This window comes from Acartia tonsa, chromosome 3 (genome assembly GCF_053477335.1).
Source record: "Acartia tonsa isolate MP-2025a chromosome 3, ASM5347733v1, whole genome shotgun sequence".
Classification (NCBI taxonomy): domain Eukaryota; kingdom Metazoa; phylum Arthropoda; class Copepoda; order Calanoida; family Acartiidae; genus Acartia; species Acartia tonsa.
The window spans coordinates 46,884,063-46,903,413 of NC_137262.1; the positions used below are offsets into that span (position 1 = coordinate 46,884,063).

General features: G+C 33.1%; 1 protein-coding gene across 3 annotated transcripts in view; it reads right to left on the bottom strand.

The window, feature by feature from the left end:
• The window catches only part of LOC145314369 (uncharacterized), an 89,867-nt gene that overhangs the window by 44,894 nt on the left and 25,622 nt on the right, over window positions 1–19,351 (bottom strand). For all 3 annotated transcript variants that reach the window (XR_013877740.1, XM_080154252.1, XM_080154250.1), the window contains exons 14-18: window positions 15,578–15,653; window positions 9,333–9,365; window positions 4,684–4,789; window positions 4,094–4,176; window positions 1,953–2,044 (exon numbers count right to left, since the gene is read on the bottom strand). Coding sequence is in view for 2 of the 3 variants with exons in the window: in XM_080154252.1 (XP_080010378.1) it covers window positions 1,953–2,044; window positions 4,094–4,176; window positions 4,684–4,789; window positions 9,333–9,365; window positions 15,578–15,653 (390 nt within the window). In the remaining variant the exon portion in view is untranslated. The remainder of the gene's footprint in view (window positions 1–1,952; window positions 2,045–4,093; window positions 4,177–4,683; window positions 4,790–9,332; window positions 9,366–15,577; window positions 15,654–19,351) is intronic.

Below are 19,351 nucleotides of genomic sequence, written 5' to 3' on the forward strand. Positions count from 1 at the left end.
CTATTGTCCTCATAATTTTTCACATTCACCCTTTTTGTTTTTAACCAAAAATGAAAAACCAGATAGCTCCATCTGCATTTTATAACCTTAGCAAAAATGGTTAGTGTTACTTTCAAAAAGGACTTTTGGTTGAATTAGAGGCAGTCTAAAATTCATATTATGATTTTAAAAATTATCTTTTTTTATCTAACTCTGGATTTTACATTTAACTGTTTTGGTTTATAATTCATTTTTTGGCTCAATATATCTTTTAAGTTTTACTCAAATAATATGATTCTTTTAAATTGCTTTCTTAACAAAAATAACGATATCATATGTTCCTAAAAATGTATTTTTTTTAATTATAAATTATCAGCCAAATTACCAATCTCTTTTCCCCAGGAAAAAATGACATAAAATGTTTTCTTTTTTCTGTTTTTAGCATGTATGTGAGAATTAAGTGGTTCATATTTTCCAAATAATGCTTCCGCCTTCTTTTTGCAATTTTTATACATCATTAAAACTGTATCCAGAGTTGGATCTATAAATCATTTTAATGGTGCGCCAAATCCGGGTGCGCCGAATTTCCACCAATGAGAGCACAGCATTTTACGAAATGCCGCGCTGTGATTGGCTGAAATTCGGCGCACCCCGATTTGGCCCACCATTGAAATGATTTAAAGATCCAGCTCAGTATACTAAAGTATCTGGATGGAATATGATTGTGTATGTGTGAAGTGCGATCTCTAAAACTGTATCCAGTATACTAAAGTATCTGGATGGAATATGATTGTGTAGGTGTGAAGTACGATCTCTAAAACGGTCTATATATTTCAGGGGAAGTTGTATTATCTAAGGCACGCTTTACTTAACTTCACTAAATTTTTACTTTTAATTTTTTATTCCTTGAAATTCAAAAGGTTAAACCTATATCTCCCTCTAAGGGTCGAATCCATATGCCATTTGCTTTCCAAATTTCTATATTCATGAATTTGATATTTAAATGTACCTATTTTTATTTTGTTTTACTCATCTTATTTTTTAAATACTTGTACCTAAACCAAGTAAGCATTTGTTTTTGTAAATTGCAATACCCATAAATTTTTGCATCGCAATGCAATATGATAAAGAAATAAAGCCAATTTCCCATTTTTGTAGAATTGTATGTTGTTTTGCACGATCTAGTAAAGTAAAATTATTTAATATTGTAGTAGAATAAAAAAATCCTCCGAGGGGTTGAGTAATATTTATTTATAACCCTTGCTATAATTTTTTTATAAGTTCAGACAACAAAAATATTTCGTATACTAATTTTATCTACAATTGTTATCAACAAAGAAATAATAGCAATATTTATTATAACTGATTTTTTTTTATTTGCAGATTATTTTAACAACCAAATTTCTCTTTAAATGTATGTGTAAGGGTAGGTTCAATTGAATATTAAAGGATACTTTGGAAATAAAGGAATAGTTGTAATAAATAAACAAACAAATAAAAAGATGCTCTCTGCAAATATCCATACTTTTTTTCTAAGCACAGCTACTCTTTAGGAGGGGTAAGATATATTATTTTTTTTACCAGTTTCTGTATCCTTATACTAAAGTAACAGGATGTCTATTTTTGTCTGTCTGTGTGTCTGTTTGTCTGTACCGAAGAATCTCGCTAACCGCTGATCCGATCGGGTTCTCCTTAACAAGGTAGTTTCTCATAGGTCCCGTTAAGGTTTATAACTATTTGAGGCGGGTATCATGAACCTCCCAAAAAATACCAAAAAATATTTTTAAAGGCGGCGCCACAGTATGATTTACTGGACTAAAGGCCACTAAAGGCCCCTAAGGGCGTAGCTACTAGTATATAATATAATCTATAAATATAAACATTGTATTTAATTAATTTACACCACCAAATAAAAAGTTAACTGTAATTTTAAACAATTGTTAGTTAAATACTAAATGTATGTATTATCCTGCCTTATAACTCTGTCTCTCTGTATCTTGTATTTACTTCTCCTCTCTTCTTCTCTTTTTCTTTCTTCTTCAGCTCGCACAGCTTTCAATTGCTCCTAAAATTAAACAAGAATGTGAACATTCAAAGCAGCAAACTAACTAATAGATAATATTGAGTTTTGGGTGTATAAATACAAGTGTTAAATGTATACATATATAGAAAATTAGTGTCGAATTTACATCCATACAAACAATTTTGTCAAAAACCATCCACTGAATTCCTGCCAGTTGTAGAATCAGCAACGTCCCAAAGGACAATCCACAACCCATCTCCATCCGATATTTACCAGATACCATAGACAGAATTTTTCTAATAAGATTTGGAGGGTAAGCATAATTTACATTACTTTGCCCTATCCCTACGTGCCTAAATTTAATAAACTGATTAATCCTATAGAACAACAGTTAAACTTTAAATTATAGAGTAGCTTTGCCAAAAAGGGAAAGGTGGATTGCGGGTAAAATCCATAAAGGTTGTGTGTTTTAAGTTAAAAACAGTAGTAGAACGATAAATATTTATGTTAACTTTTTTTTAATTCAATAAGAAATACACATATTTAGTGAATATTATCGTTCTACTTCTATTTTTATTATGCTTAGGTAAATTTGCGTGACAGAACTTAATATATCATAAAAAACTTTAACCAAATGTTCAGTGTGACACACAAGGATAGATAAGACAATGTGTCAAAAAAATTTATCCCATCCTATTCGCCGAACTAAAAGCTTTCAGCAATTTCATATCAATGGAAAAAAATTTATGATAATTCTCCCTTATTTTTTCAAGCTACATCCCCCCCCCCCCTACTGGATGAACGAACTGACCAATAAATGAGGCCCTAATAAGCAAGCAAAATGAAATATTTCCCTGTAAACATATCCACGTATATCCTATATCCATTATTTCATTTAACTTAGAAAAACGGATTAATATTTTCGATGAAATATCTTATTTCAGTTTTTGTAATTTTCAGAAAACTATTTTTTACTTTAATAAGTAATACCTAACATCCTTGACAATATTCCATGTTTAATTTTACATCTTATACAGTTAGGGAGTTGAATCCATTTTTATAGAAGCAGAAATATAATCTATGATTATGGTTTGGACCCTCTAATTAAAGAATGTTTAGCATTTTAAAATTCTTTAAACATTATTAAGAGAAATAGTATGAAGAAAGTTAAATTAGATAATCATATAATGTATAAAACAAGGATGACAACATATATACGTATCGAAGCACAAATAAATATGGAATAATCAAACAAACAAAGTGATTTATTGAGCAGATGTCCAGGTCTCATATCAATGCAAAATATGCAAAAACTCCAAGAAAATCACAAAACCTTAAAAAAAATAACGTTTACATCTTTTGAAGCATGGCCGACAGACAGACTAACAAAACATTGTATAGATTAGATGTGCATTTGTTATAGGAATCTTCATTTAAAGATATCAGCTGTCTATTTTCAATAGCATCCGAGTAAATCACACTATCGTTATGGACTGACTGATAGAGGCACAAACAAAGTGAATTTTAGAGTAGCTATGCTATATACTTAAGACAAAGTCTACTAACTAAACAAAAAATAATAATTCAAACTTGTCCTAAAAACATTAGCAGGTTAATCTGCTTGTGTAGCTAAGGATTACGTTAACCGCTGAACCTATATGGCTCTCCTCTACATTTCAGCTTCTAATAGGCCCAGTCAAGCATTATTTTGACACATTACAAACTTTCCCGATTTTGTATTACTTTTGCGGAACATGATTCTCGTTACGTCATATTTTTCTTTCCCGAAAAAGGGAAGGGGGAAAGAAAAAAGAGATGGGAGAAAAGGGGGGTTTCCCCATTTCTTTTAAGAGATTTTCTTCCCCCCTTCCCTTTTTCGGGAAAGAAAAATATGACGTAACTGAAATCATGTTCCGCAAAAGTAATACAAAATCGGGAAAGATTGTAATGTGTCATTATTTTAGAAATGGACACATCATCCAAAGTACCCAAAGTTTTTATAAATGAGAGTATAAACTTTAGAAAACTTTAGTACCAGTATAATTTCCAGTCCAATGCCCTCTCCCTGATTTATAAAAAAGTAATGTTAACCTGCATCATGTCATATTCATCTTTCCTCGTAATCTCGTCAATTCTCAGCTCCTCTAATCTTGTCTCCTCTTCTTGAAGATTGGCTAGAAAATAAAACATATGAAAATTATTTTAGAATATTTTAAACATGAAACAGCTTTTAAGTCCTTGCATATGCTGTTGCATGGAATTTAGGTTGCCACAAAGAGTTTTAAGGGGGATAAGTACTTTTCCTCCCGATGTAGATTTTATCATTGGGTTAACAATTGGGGAGGGGGGGAGGTATGAAATAGTCACCCCTCCACCAACCCAAGGGTAAATTAACCCACCATGCAAACCCACACCCAAAAACATATAGAGTTATTAGGTTAGGTACTTTTTAGCAATAGTAACTAAGTAAATTCTGGGCCTGATTCCTGATGTTGAAGTAACCACGAAAACAGTAAAAGTGTCTGACTATGACGTCAGAAAAAAATAACAAGTAACCAATGAGAGGCCGCTATATATTTTACCATTGTGAATACTGGCTTCTCATTGGTTAATTGTTAATTTTTTCTGACGTCATAGTCAGACACTTTTACTGTTTTCGTAACCACTTTTTATATATCTACCTGTTAACAACTGAATATCATCAGATATAGCCTCTATGTTGGCTTGGCACCTATCCATTCTTGCGTTCAGTGTGTCATATGTACTTCCTCTAGCTACAGCTATGTCCTGAAAAAATAATCATAGTAAAAGGGCCTGTATGAAAACACTGTGTAAATAGTAGGAAATTGCACAATTTGATATTAAAATTAATATAGTAATAATAAACGTAAATCAAATTATTTCATATGCCAATTAAAATTTTTTTTAAATAAACGTGCAGTAACTCTTTATCTTTAGTTCCATAATAAAATTCTCTGAATTAATATGATTTGCTTGTACAGATGTTGTCATCCTTGTTAAGCATGAAATTTGATCACACAAGTTTATAATAAATATCACAAGAACTTGATATTCAAAATGTTTGTTTAATGTATTTTCTAAAAAATTAGCATTTAAATTTTAATTATTCACTTGTCATTTAAATTCAAACTAGAAAAATGTTGTTCATATCAAGAAGCAATATAAAGAAAGGTTATGTAAAGGCAGGTATTGTCAATCAATCACAAGCTGCCGTTTGACTAACATACTGAAATTCCAAAGTTGTGGAATTGCTTCACTATTAAAATTTGAAAATAAACAGGAAACCATGTTAAGAATAAAAAGAACTTAGATTAAACTTTTATTAATAAAATACTCATTTTTTTAAAATTTTAATTTCAATAGGAGGTCAATTTAACTTACATTGACCTTTCCCTATCTCTCTGATCTAAATTGCATTAAAAAAGGTCAAATATATTTAAAACTAAAATATTTTGTCTAATTGTTGAAATACCTAGACGTTAAAGTTTATGCAAAATATATCGACGATAACATGGAACATTGAATTCTAGGAATTTATCGAATTCTCAAACCTATGTATACAAGATGACGGGCAAATTAAGGTGTTGATTTTGTACATTACAAATTCTGTACATTTTGGTTTTTTTACTAAAGGGGGAGGTAGGTTGTGCTAAAATTTCGTAAAAGTGTGAGTTTTAAGGCTTAAAAACAGTAGTAGAACGATAAAATTTATGTTAACTTTAAAAAAAAAAAATTCTATAGTTCTCTTCTCTTCAATAAGGAATACACATATTTAGTGAATATTATCGTCCCACCACTGTTTTTAAGCATTAAAACTCGCACCTTTACGGAATTTTAGCACAACCTACCTCCTTCTTTGTTCTAAACAAAAGATACAAAACCAATATTTATCTTAAGTAGTAAGGTTTTTTTTGTATGAAACTTTTGATTTCAATAGCTAATTGAGTCTTTTTGGGGAATCTTCACATAGTTACCGGGTTAGTTTTAGGCCACATCTGCTAGTTAAACAAAAACAAGCAGTATTTTGATGGTTATTTGCCCTTGTACTTTTTAAACTTGTGTTCATTCTTAGTATACTGGGTCTTTGTCACCGTTTACAATGAATTTATTTAGGATTACAGTATGTGAAGTACGTCAGAGAAAAAGGAAAAGATTAATTTGTAAACCACTTCATCTATATAGTTCTCCTTTACAGGGTATCTTCGTTTAGATTCAGAGAAGTTTTTTTTATATTTTGGGGGAGCGTACCTCTACCCCCCCCCCCCCTCCTCCTCCCCTGGAGAAATTAAGTTAGAATCACTCTCAAAAAATATAAATATATACTTAAAATATTAAATTATAGAAAGAAAAAATGGGACAAGCAATTGAGGTTCTGAAATAGGCAAGGACTGAAAAGATTAAAATACAGTTTTAAATTATAAACGTGTAAACCTATTTCTTACACCCCTCTCCTCCTCATTTCTAGCCCCTGAGGGGGCCCTAACCCTGATGTGCCCTATTTTAACTTCCCTGCAGAGATATCCTAATCTTAACTTAACCCAACCTAATTTAAAATAATATAATAAAATTTTTTTAAAGTTATGGTTCAGGTGCAATATCAGGGGAAACCGCAGGACAATATAATATGAAACTAACTGTAGAAAAGCTATGCTTTCATAATCTTTACACTGACTAATGTTGTAAGAAAATATCACAACAGAGAAAATTTTGTAAACAAATTCAACATTTATCACAATTTTTAACAACAATCTTGTCAATGTTTTTACAACACAGCCACAAAAGTATATCCAAGTAGTTTGCAAATTTTAGTGTTTAGTAGTGTCAGTCAATCCGTCCGTCCATACATCCGTCAGTCAGTCAGTAAGTTTAACATATTTTTTAAAATTGTTTTAGAGGAACTTTAAAAAGAAAAACCCATATTTAACTAGCAGTTACATTCTCTGAAAATCAGAACTTGATGGTTCCAGTTGTTATCAGGTTTTTTTTTATTCAAACGGGTTAACGGACTATCATGGTCCTCCTTTAAGATATAAATATTTTATAACAAGGCCAGTAACGTTGTCATTTTTATGAAGTATAATTTACCAGTCAAAGTTTGTTATCCTTGTTTAAAGGTAAAGATTATGCTTTTGAATAATGATTTTGTTTGGCCCATTCCTTACAAACTTTGGCTATTTTTTTACCTAAATATAAAAACAAGGACTGTTAGGTTGAATGTATTATAATAGCGAGGCTTCTTTTTGTTAAGAAATATATGCTATGGATACATTTCTTTCTACTTTTATTTGCTTTAAAGATGAATTTCAATCCACCTTCAATTATCAAACTACTTAACAAACGCTCGTATATTACCTCTTAGAATAACTCACTATGATAACATCATTAAGACAAGATATACTGATTTATGTACAACTAAATGCTTGGACACTTATCAAAAAAAAACAATGTTTTTTAGCATGACCTTGCAGACTTTTATAGCAGCTTTGCTAGTCGAAACTTTGTTAAATTTTTGTAATTAGAATAAACAAATTGAGGCAGGGTGAATAATCTGGTAAAACCCCTTCAAGCTGACTATGAACCAACCATACCAACCCCCTCCCAATTCCTACTTTTATTCTTTTAATAGTTGTTTTTCGCTTCGTTTTATAGACAGCTTTCCGCGGATATTAACATAAAAAATAATAAAATTAAAACCAGTTTTGTTACCCTGTGCCGTCAGTTTTAATTTTACGATTTTTATTTTTAGTGGAAAATTGTCTTCAATATGATGCTTTACATAATTTTTCAGTATGACTGAGAACTGGTTTTAATCCTGTGGATATTAATCGGTTTCAAAGCCATACAGGAAACTTGTTTCTAGCCCCTTATTTTACCTGACCTACCTAACATAAAACGAGCATCATCCTCACTATAAACATTTCTGATATTAGAAACGAGAGATAGGACATTGGACTGTAAATTTTACTGGGAATTTAGTTGGAATATATACTCCCCACCCACAATCACATTTTGACATTTTACACCCCCCCCCAAACAGTTGAATTACCCCCTTTTACAAAAAATTTTAACCCCTTCCCAATAAAATAAAAGAATAATACGTCCGTGGTTCATCTAGACAATTCGGGGAAATTTGGCCAATATTCTTTGCATGACAAATTATAAATTTGCGTGCCAATATTTCATTACAAATGACAAATAATTTTAACTTTGTTGAAGAAAATTTTACAAAACTAAAACAATTGTAGGGGGAGGAATTACATTTGTATAAGAATATAAATATACAGGATAGTAGGTAAGGGAGGTTTAGATACCCCCTAACCCAAGTTTTCATTCCTTAAGCTTTACAAAGTGTCTTAAAAGATCAGCTGTGTGGCGTCATAAAAAATACGTCTCTTTCCATCTCTTGTTTAGGGGTTTCTTTTCACACTTCTCCTTTCATCATCGCTCATTTTTTTTGACGTTACACGTCTGATCTTTTGAGACACTTTGCAAAGCTTCTCATTCCTAATATTTTACTTTTGTTTTGTGTTTATAAACCCCTTATACATTAATTTAAAACCTTATAGCGCCCTTGTCGATTATATTTTAGTTAAGGGGTTTCGCAGAGTGCTTGGAACCCCACACCCCCACGCCGCCGGCTAAACCTGTGCACTTGCAAGTATACATATTATAGGTAAAATGTGATCTACAGAAGAACTATAAATCACATATTTTCTATGCACTAAAGTAAGGTAAGTTTCCATAACGTAAAAAAAGATAATTACAGCGAAGCAACTCTATAATTTTCTGCTATATGCCAGTTTCTCAGTCTGGCATATAGTTTAACACTTTACAAATAAATCTACATGACTCTAGGGACAAAAGTAATTTATGTTATTTTTTTATTGGGCGCTAATTCGGTCTTTCTTGCTTCATTTGTCTTTATATTTCATACTAGTGGCTACGCCCCCTAGAGGCCTCTAGTGGCACTTTGAATGTTTTTTTTATGTCTATGTTGCGTTCAAGTCTTTACGTAAAAGCAAATATATTTTTTTTAAATCGATTTTTTGGTTATTTCTCATGGGAGGGTGGTGGTACCCTCACCAAAATAGTTATAAACCTTCCCGGGACCTATAAGAAGCAACCCTGTTAAGGAGAACTTGATCGGTTCAGCGGTTAGCGGGATTCTTCGGTACAAACAGACAAACAAACAGATATTCTGTTACTTTAGTATATGTTTTATTTACTCAATTAAATACATCCTTATATAAATTAAAACTGAATAATATTCCAAAAATGAAAAAAAAATAATTGATCTAAAAATATTTACCTGGTACATATCAAGCTCCAAAATCAGCTGATCCTGTAACAATATTCATCCTGAAATAAAAATATGGTTTTAACCCTTAACTTTACAATGTTATGACAGCTAGAAAAAATAAAAAATATCAAATTTTTAATATTTTGATGATTTTCAAGATTCAAATTTTGTATTTTAAATTAATGAGAGATAATTTTCATTACATAGATATATCACTGTGTTAAAAAATAATTGGGAACAAAGTTGAACATTTCATCTTCTACATAAATAATTGTTGTCATAAAGCTATATTTTACTATATGTTTAAAGTCATGATTTTTTGGCGCTTTATATGGTTACTAGCGGCTTCGCCTCTAGCCTCTAGGGGCTTTGCCCCATGAGGTAATTTATAAAAAAAATTCTGGTGCTGCGCACCATAATTTATGTGAAGTTGTTTTCCCAGAATTTTTTTTTGGGGGGGGGGAAATTTTCATTTTTTGGGGGGTTGGGAGTGACTTACTCCCCCTCCCCCCCCCCCAAGAAAATAGCTTAAAACAACCACAGGACCAATAGGGATATACCCTGAAGAGTAGAATCCGATTGGTTCAATGGTTACCGAGATCTTTAGGGACGGACGAACGAACAGACAGTCAGACAGACGGACGGACAGACAGACAGACATCAAGCTACTTTGTATAATTAGATTATCATCCTTACTTTTAATACAATAATTATTACATATTTTTTGGCCTAAAACTCAACAAATTTTATCTAAATAATCTAGATAAATCTAACTCATATAAAGCACTTTTTCACCAATTAAACATTTTTTATCATTTAATTACATCACTTGTTTAGTATATGTCATATTACACTAAAAAATACATAAAATGTCAAAATATTATAACTAAATTAAATTTTTTGTATATTTATGTAAAATTTCATAAGATTTTGTTGTTTTTTCACACTGTCGATGACTAACACTCACAAACTTTAAAGAGATATTTCACAAAAAAAACTTCAGTGTATCCAGATTGATGTTTATGAACCTACTACTAAAGTGAAGTCTACTAGCAGACCGATTTCTTCTTGTAATAATAAACTGCGCGACGGCGCTTTCTAAGTGGTTTGTAAGAAAGAAAAAAGAAGTAAACTTACAATACAATGACAGCACATAGTATACCGTTATAGTGCTGAATTTTAATATGAATTGGTGTTCCTTAGAACCGTACTCCCACTCTCAAAATCAGACACACTCACAACGCATATGATAATACAGGGAGGTAATGGACTATAAATTATTCTGGTGTCCAAAATTTCTCATTCATTAGTGGGTACTTTATCATTTCAGACAATTTGACCTATTAAGGTTAAATAAAATCTTGATTGGTTGATTCAAACTAGTAGTGACCAAGTTTGTTTTCCATCAATAATTTTCATTTAGCATTTGTGATGTATGTATAATTATTTAACGCAAAGTGTCTTATCCCTTAGAATCCCTGACAATAATGCAATGATCATTTTTCAAAGCGCAGCTACACTACAATTCCTTACATCTATTTATATGTAAACTTCTATGTATCATTTGATAGTTTGTCTATCAGTCTGTATAAGGCAATGGGATTTCTGTGATTATTTATGTACTATTTGGCCAATCTATGTTTCTCAGGACAGGGAGGGACTGAACATTAGACTATAAACTATACTGGTACACAAAGTTTATAAAAATGTTATCACTATAATTTGACAGCTTAAAAACATTTAAAAATTCTCATTTGTCTTAGATTGTTAATTTAGTAGCTTGCAAATATGTGAGCGTAGATTTTCAACCCAAATGTCATCTTCCCTCCCTTGTCAAAAACATAATTTTCATTGAGATTAGTATGGGGTATTTCAGTTTTAGTAGCATTATAAAATACATGTGGCTGCGCCCCTAGCATATAGAGGCTCTTTATTCTCAGATTTAAAAAATAGCCTGAAACCATCCAAAGACTTAAATGTAAAAATTGAAATAACTTAAAACCATTCCGGTTAAGCTTCCCTAAAGTGGAGAACTCTTATCGATTTAGAAGTTATTGAAATCTTAATCTTCAGACAGAAAAATCTTACTACTTTATATTATTGAATTATTATTGAGCCTTGCTCTTGTGAATATGTTATCCTTGTCTACTTAGTAACAACAAAAAGAAGGTTTTTTTTTGCATTTGCGGGGAAAAAATATCAACACTTAATCAACTTATCAGTCCAGTCATTGACAGGGATGGAAAGAACAATGGCGAATAAATCAATCTATACTAATATATATGCTATTTATTTATACAGCAAGCAGTAGTTCACACACAAATTTCTTAACCATTGTCTTAACCAATACCAGTTCAGTAAGTCGCAGAGAGGAGAGGATCATGGCATTGAAATAAATCTGCACCCCTCAATTCTAATCCATGCATCCCTGGGTAAGTCTGCAAATATTCGTAAATTTACTCATCATTAAACACTAAGAATTTTACAATTGTCTTGAATATTTCAAACAGTTTTGGACAAGTACTGTCAGGAATTAATGGATAGGCTAAAGAAAAATAAAATAAACTCCATGATTTTATTGGCTACCAAAAGCTAAACTTCACACACAAGAGTTGAGGACAAATTCAAATTATAAAAGATTAGCTTTAGCAAAGGTGCAATTTTGGCATTGCATAAAGAAATAGCATAATGTGTACATTTCAATCACGCAGAGCGTGTTCTAAATTGCATTGATTCCTGGACTCTGTCTGTCAATTTGGTACTGCTTTAAATCTAATAATAATATCATTGAATGTACTTTTTTCCAATTCTGAATTAATTTTAAGAAATATAACAAAGTTAGGTAAGTGTAGGGTGTAGGGCTGAATTATGACATCCTGTAGGGACCAGAATTATAAGATATAGTCCCTTTCGTGACACAGCCTCTTAAGAGGCGTTTCGTCGTATTTTTACAGTAGCTTTTGATAGGTTATTTTAGGTTAAGTGATTGCCCCGTAATGTTATAACCCCCCCGCAAGTGCTAGAATTGGGAGATAAGCTACTGTGAAAATACAAAGAACGCCCATTAAGAGGCAATGTCACGAAAGGGACTATAACCGAATTATATTTTTAACTTTCAGCTTTGTGTGTTATAAATGCGTGCATCCTTGTTGAATTGAAGCCTGGACTTCTTATTTGAATAAAATTTTGTGCAAAACTGGCAATTATCGAAAAGGAAGGTGCAAAAAATTCTATTGAATGCAAAGCTGATAAAAAGTCGACCTTGCAATTTTAGAAAAACAATCCTTTTCCCTTTTATCACTCCCCTTCTGTCTACCCTTTACCTTCCCCTTTACCTGTCCTTACATTTTTAAAAGCGATGCTATTCTATAGTTAGTGTACAACTGTCCGTTAGTCAAGGAAAAAAACTAGGTTGTTCTTCTCTTCATTCAATGACAGAAAGGAAAAATAGAGAGAGATAAATTCGCGCTACGGACAGATAGACAGACACACAGACAAAGACACGATCACTTATTGAGTTACAAATAGCTAAAGTAGCTAAAAGATAATGGGCCAAATCCTATAGAATTGATCAGGTTAACATATGAGTAAAGGGTTCAAAAATTTTACATATTTGAACATATTTCTACAAAAGGCAAAAAATAACACCTAGCTAGCCTAGATAATGTTGTAGGATTTGTATTATTAAACGTGTTTTGTAGTATTTTAGTTAACTATTCCAAAAACGATAAAAATAAGATATATTTTCTGCTTCGAAATTTGTAGATTATGTCATCCTTGTACACAAGTGTAAGTAGTGCTAGAGAGTGATCTTTGAGTTGTGATTGCATTTATGCTCTAAAGGGTTTCAGATACTGCAGATGGACAAAGTTTTAATATCTTATAGTTTTTCATCAGTTAAATTTTAATGGTAAGGATTGTTATTCTGATAATTAATCAGAGTTATTAAGCACAACATTACTTTTTCATGAAAAAGAACAGTTAACACTGATACAGTAATAATATATGTATAGATATGCTTATTGTTCTATAATCAGCAAATCATTGGCATTACTTTAAAATTAATAGGTATTTCTAAATATGTGTAATATTTATCTGTGTTTGTAAATTACCGCCATTGATATGTGCATAACTGCGCCTATAGTAATTATTTTTTTCTCGTTTTCTGATTCTTTTCTTTTCAAAATATATGAGTTAAGTTATCAAAGTTTTCCTTAGGCGTTAAAGATTTCTCGCTCTGTGTCAACGAAACTTTTAATTTATTTCATTCAATTAATCTGCAGTCAATTCAATTCTTGAATTTAAATTTTATATAATTTAGTATTACTAGGACTAGATCCAAAAAGTCGAAGATATTATGACGAGATAGCATCCCATTGAAATGCAACCAACCCTTTTAATGCTTTTTATGTTTACCGCCATGCAACTGACATATCAGCAGAACAAAGGAATCATTTTTAAACGCTATAAAAATTAAAAAGCAGTTAATATGTAAAAACTTGACCCCTTCATATTTTAGCGGACGTACTTACACTTTTAACAATATTGGGAGGTGAAAACAATTTTTCTCAAAATATATCCCTTACCATAAAATGTGAGAATAGTTATTTCTCGCATCGTATTATAAACGGCTTTCCGAGGATATAGAATGTACAATTATGAGATTAAAACTAGTTTTTTTAGCCCCGAGGTGACGTAGAAAGCTGGATATAATACGATGCTAAACATAGTTTTTTCGTATGGATGAGAACCGGTTCCTATCCACCGGATTCGAATAAATACGAGAAATATTTTTTCATGTTTCTAGTATTGTATAATTTAATGAGTTTACCATAAAAGGTGGCACTTAAATGTTCCTAAACTTTTAAGGATTTTTGTTATGTTAAATTTACGGTTTACATTGCAGGAACAATTATGTTCTGTATATTCAATCGTTGAAAATAAAAATTAGAATTCCATATTTATTAAATAGGAATTTGTAAACAATTGCTAAGCTTTCATATTTGTACCTGACTTCTACAGGAATAGGCATACCAAGTTTGAAACCGATAGGACAATTCTAACTTGCATAAATTAACGAAAAGAGCTATCCTGTACGGTCGGACGGACGGATTGATAATAAAATGTGGAAAAGGTTTGTTTTAAAAAATATTTTATAAAAACAAACATTTTCCGTATCTATTTCCATAAATCACACACTATTTATACAGACACACCTAGTTTAGAAATCAAGCTAGGCTAGTTTCTTAGTCTTTATGAACATTATATTTTTAGATCTATAGAATATACTACTTATCCCTTTATTCTTATAAAAAAGCTTCTGGTTATTATAGTATAACATTAACCATGTTTAGTTTAAGTGTCAAAAAATAGGCAAGAAGAGAAGAAATTTCTTCGTTAAATTTTTCTTTTAGACTAATTTTACAAAGATTAATGAACTAGGTTGTATGAAAATGGCCAGTGCACAGTGCAGCACTGTAAAGTGTCCAACGAATGAATAAAAGACTGGCGGTTTCCTCACATAGTCAAGTACATAACTCTTCCCCCCCCCCCCCCACCCAGAATTTTGAAATAAATGGAAATTGGGGGGAGAGGTGTTTTTTTTGTGTTAGTTTTTTTGGGGTAGGGTACGTTAGGTTAGCTCCGTTGGGTTAGCTCGCCCCCCCCCCTTCATACATTGTAATACACAAATAACACCCCTACCCCCCCCCCTTCAATTTTTTTCAAAATATGGCAGAGCAACTGTGCCTTGATATTTCTACATCAATGTAAAATTTATATCTTTTTTCAAAGCTTGACCGTAATGTAAATTTCAAACTTTACTGACATATAAATTTTATAAAAATCTAGACTTATTCTTTTGGAACGTAAAATCATGAAATAGAATATGGATTACCAACACACCAACACATAAATCTTGTAGAATAGCCTTACAACTAAATAATATCTCACCTTTAGTTATTATTCTCCAAAATTTTAATATAAGCAGCGTGAAAAAAAAAATAAAAAATATATTAGTAGATTTTTTATATTGTTATGATATCTATTGTTTTTCTTTACAATATTAAAAGTTTAATTATGATCATACATTGATATTTATTGCTTTGGTATTTTCATTAAAAATTATAAAAACAAAAAGATGGTTTCCGGAAAATATAAGGATTCTGTATGAAAAAGAATTAGTAGACTAGTAAAAATATTTGATTTCCAAAAAAAAAATTTTTTTACTTATTAAATTAATATAAAAACTTTACCTCTAACATTTTCTCCTTGATGGCAATTTTTTTCTTCAATGAATTAATCCGTCTTTGTCTGACTGCCTTCTGGTCCCTAAAGAATGTGTAAAAAAAATACAGGGTGTATTTATTTAAATTTATAATAAGTATGGTTTTGAAACCGATCAATATACACTGGCTTAGAACCGGCTGTATCCATTCAAAAAAAATCACGTATCGTAGCGTATTCAAGACATTTTTAAAACAGTAATGAAATAAAAATCATATTATTAATACCAGTTTTGTTAACCGTATATCTTATTAACCGCGGAAATCTGTCTACAATACAATGCGATAAGTATCTGGCTGCCTTTTTCTGATACCCAGGGTCTTTTAAAGTTATTGCATTTAAAGATATTGCATGTTTAAACTGATTCGATACCTTTGAAGGAAATATATGTATATCTTGTCATATTTTACTGAAGCAAAAATATTAATTTAACTTTGAGTAGAATTACCCTGTAATATTAATTGAAGAAACTTATACACACACGGCACTTGCTAATTAATCTTCCGCAATATAACATTCGCACACACACACGTCCTTACACACACACACTCGCATGCAGACAGACACACACACATACACACACACGCATCCTTACAATTACACACAAACACACACACACCAATATTATACCTTTAATATTAAAATTACACATAATATTTTAAGTTGGTTTCTAAGCCAAGGATTTGAGAGGTATTTTTATCAAAAAGATGGTAGAGGGACAAAGCCATGTGTGACGTCATAAAAATGAGGGTGATGATAGGAGAAGTGGGAAAGAAAACCCCTAAAAAAGAGCTTGGGGTATGGTCGGACCTCCCAGTGGTCCAAGCGGGAACATCCATCCGGATGGCAAACAGACCAGGAGGCCAGAGAGGACGTCAAAACTGGAATGTACAGGGCAACCTGGAACTTGCAGCAGTCTTTTTTTGGCAACGGAGGGGGAAATCAGTAGCCGAGATCTCTCTCTCCTTAAAAACATGTAGGCCGGACACTGTTAGTGCAATAACAGAGGAGGAGAGGAGATTGGTGGTAGAAATAAAGTACAGACTCCAGACAATTGAGAGTAACCCGGGACCGAGGGACAAGACAGAGGAAGGGAGGGAAGCAAGGAGAAACAGAAGAAAAGAGAGGAGACGTGAAAAGAGAGAGAGACGAGCAGAAGAAAGGAGAGACACAGAAAAGAAGCTATTTGACATTGCAACTTGGAATGTGCAGAGAATGTCTCTGGGGACATTTAACAAGAGGAAACTTAAATCAGTTGCTGAATATGCAACCAAACAGGATTGGGACACAGTATTGTTATCAGAGGTCTTGGCAACGGGGACAGGAACAGTATGGTTAGGAGATGGAGAAAACCAGATAGCAGTGACGTACACACAGAGAGCAGCGATTCTTTTAAGAGGTCAAGCATTGAGATCTTGGTGTGAACAGGGCCAGAAGACCAAGAAAAGTGAAAGATCTATTTCGGTGAAAACACTTGGTTTCTCATTAACATCCACGTATATGCCAGTGTGGAATGGGAGAAATGAAGAAGAAATAGAAAGAGCAAGGGAAAATCTGAAAGAACATGCAGAATGGGCAAAGAAGGACGACATACTGATTATCGGGGGAGATTTCAACGCACATATTGGTAGAAACGAGGACCGGGAGTGGCATTTTTGGGATAAGGACAACCAACCATCAAGGACTAGACTTATTGGGATGGCTAGAAGACAACAACTTGTGCTATGTGAATAGCTACTACAACCATAAAAGAAGAGGGACATGGTTCAACAACGCCCTTGGAAGATGGTATGAGCTGGACGGATTCATAATGAAAAACGTACAAAGACACAAACTAGTCAGAAAGGTGCATACAGTGATGGAAGCATCACTGTCGGATCATAAACCAAAGAAGATGAAAATAGAGCTTAAGAACAAACCAAAGATTCCCAGGAGACAGGAGAAGAAGGTTCCAAGAGTGCAATGGGAAAAACTAAGAATAGCTGAACATGCTACAACATACAGACAAAAAGTGGAAGAGAAGCTGGAAAATATGGAGATCAATGAGAGAAGAAGGACTGAAGGACTAGGGTGGGAAGAAATAGCCAGAGTTACTACAGAGGCAGCAGCAGAAACTTGTGGAACAGAAGAAAAAAGAGTAGAGAATCCATGGATGATTGGCAGAGATGAAGAGATTGAGAGAATGAGACAAAGAATTACAAGAGCAGTTCAGAGAAGAAATCAACTGACATCCGACATAAGAGCAGCAGCAACTAGAAGAGAAAAAGACAGAATAGAATTAGCAAGACAGCCAGTGAGAGAAGAACTTAAAGAAGCCAGAAAGGACTTGAAACAGAAAACAGCTAGATGGGAGAAAGAGTGGTGGGAAGAGATACTAAATGACTGCAGAGATGCTGGAGAGAGAGGAGATCAAGGAACAGTCTATAAACATCTAAAAAAACTAGGCTCAAGAGGTATCACCAGAGCACCAGAGACTACAAACATCACAACAGAGGAATTTAAAACACATTTCCAAGCTATCTCAAAGGACAGATTCGAAAACAATCCAGAGGATATAGAGGACATAATAAATCTTATTGACGACATCAGTAACACAGAGGAAGCCAGAGAATATGCTGAATTACTAAACACAACACCACCAAGAGAAGAGATACTGAAACAAATGAAAGAGATGAGTGAATCAGCACCAGGAAAAGACGGAGTCAGACTGATATACCTGTTAAATGGAGGACCAGAGCTTATAGATAAACTAGTCACAATGATTCAGGACATGTGGGAGAAGGGACAGGAGGAATGGGACGACTCACTAAAGATTGGACAAGTGATTCCACTGTTCAAGAAGGGTGACAAAAACAACGTCAACAACTACAGAGGAGTATGCTTACTAGCAATGGGATCCAGAATAATCGCCAGAATAGCTGCTAGCAGATTAAGGATATGGGCAGAAGAAATGAAATTGTTAGATGACGACCAGGCAGGATTCAGAAAGAAAAGATCTACAGCGGACGTGACACAGATCATGGTAAGGATTCAGGAGGACACCAGAGACCTGTTCAAGCGAGCAGAGAAGGCAGGAGAAATTATACCTGAAGGTGAGAGACCTGCTGCCAGACTTTTGGACCTCCGGAAAGCTTACCCCAGGGTTAATAAGCCAGCACTCTGGCAAATCCTGAAAAAGTATGGAATTGGAGAGAGATTTTTGAGAATTTTACAAGACCTACATGAGTGTACAGAGTACAGAATCAAGAGCAGATCAGGTGAAAGTGAATCGTGGGTGCCAGAAAGAGGACTAAGGGAAGGGTGCCCCTCTTCACCGCCACTTTTCAACATTTTTCACCAAGCAGTGATGAGACTGGCGGCTAAGTCCAGGAAACGCAAAGCAGAGGAGACAGACATGGACTACGGGTTAAACTTTAAATTTGTACCTGGAAGCTGCTTCCCAGGAACAAGCCGATGGGAAAAACCTAACTCAGAAGCCAAACGTATCAAAATTGATAAAGGACTATTTGCGGATGATACGACGATAGTTGGCAAGAAGAATGAACTACAACAAGGAGTAGATGAAACAAAACAAATAATGGCAAAATTTGAAGAGAGAAACAATGATGACAAAGAAGAACATCTAGACTTCGGAACAGAAGAGAGTGAGAAAATTAGAATGTTGGGAAGTTGGATGGGTGAAAAAAATGACACAAGCCAGAGAATGAAAAGGGGAGGAGCAGCTTGGATGAAAGTGAAAAACA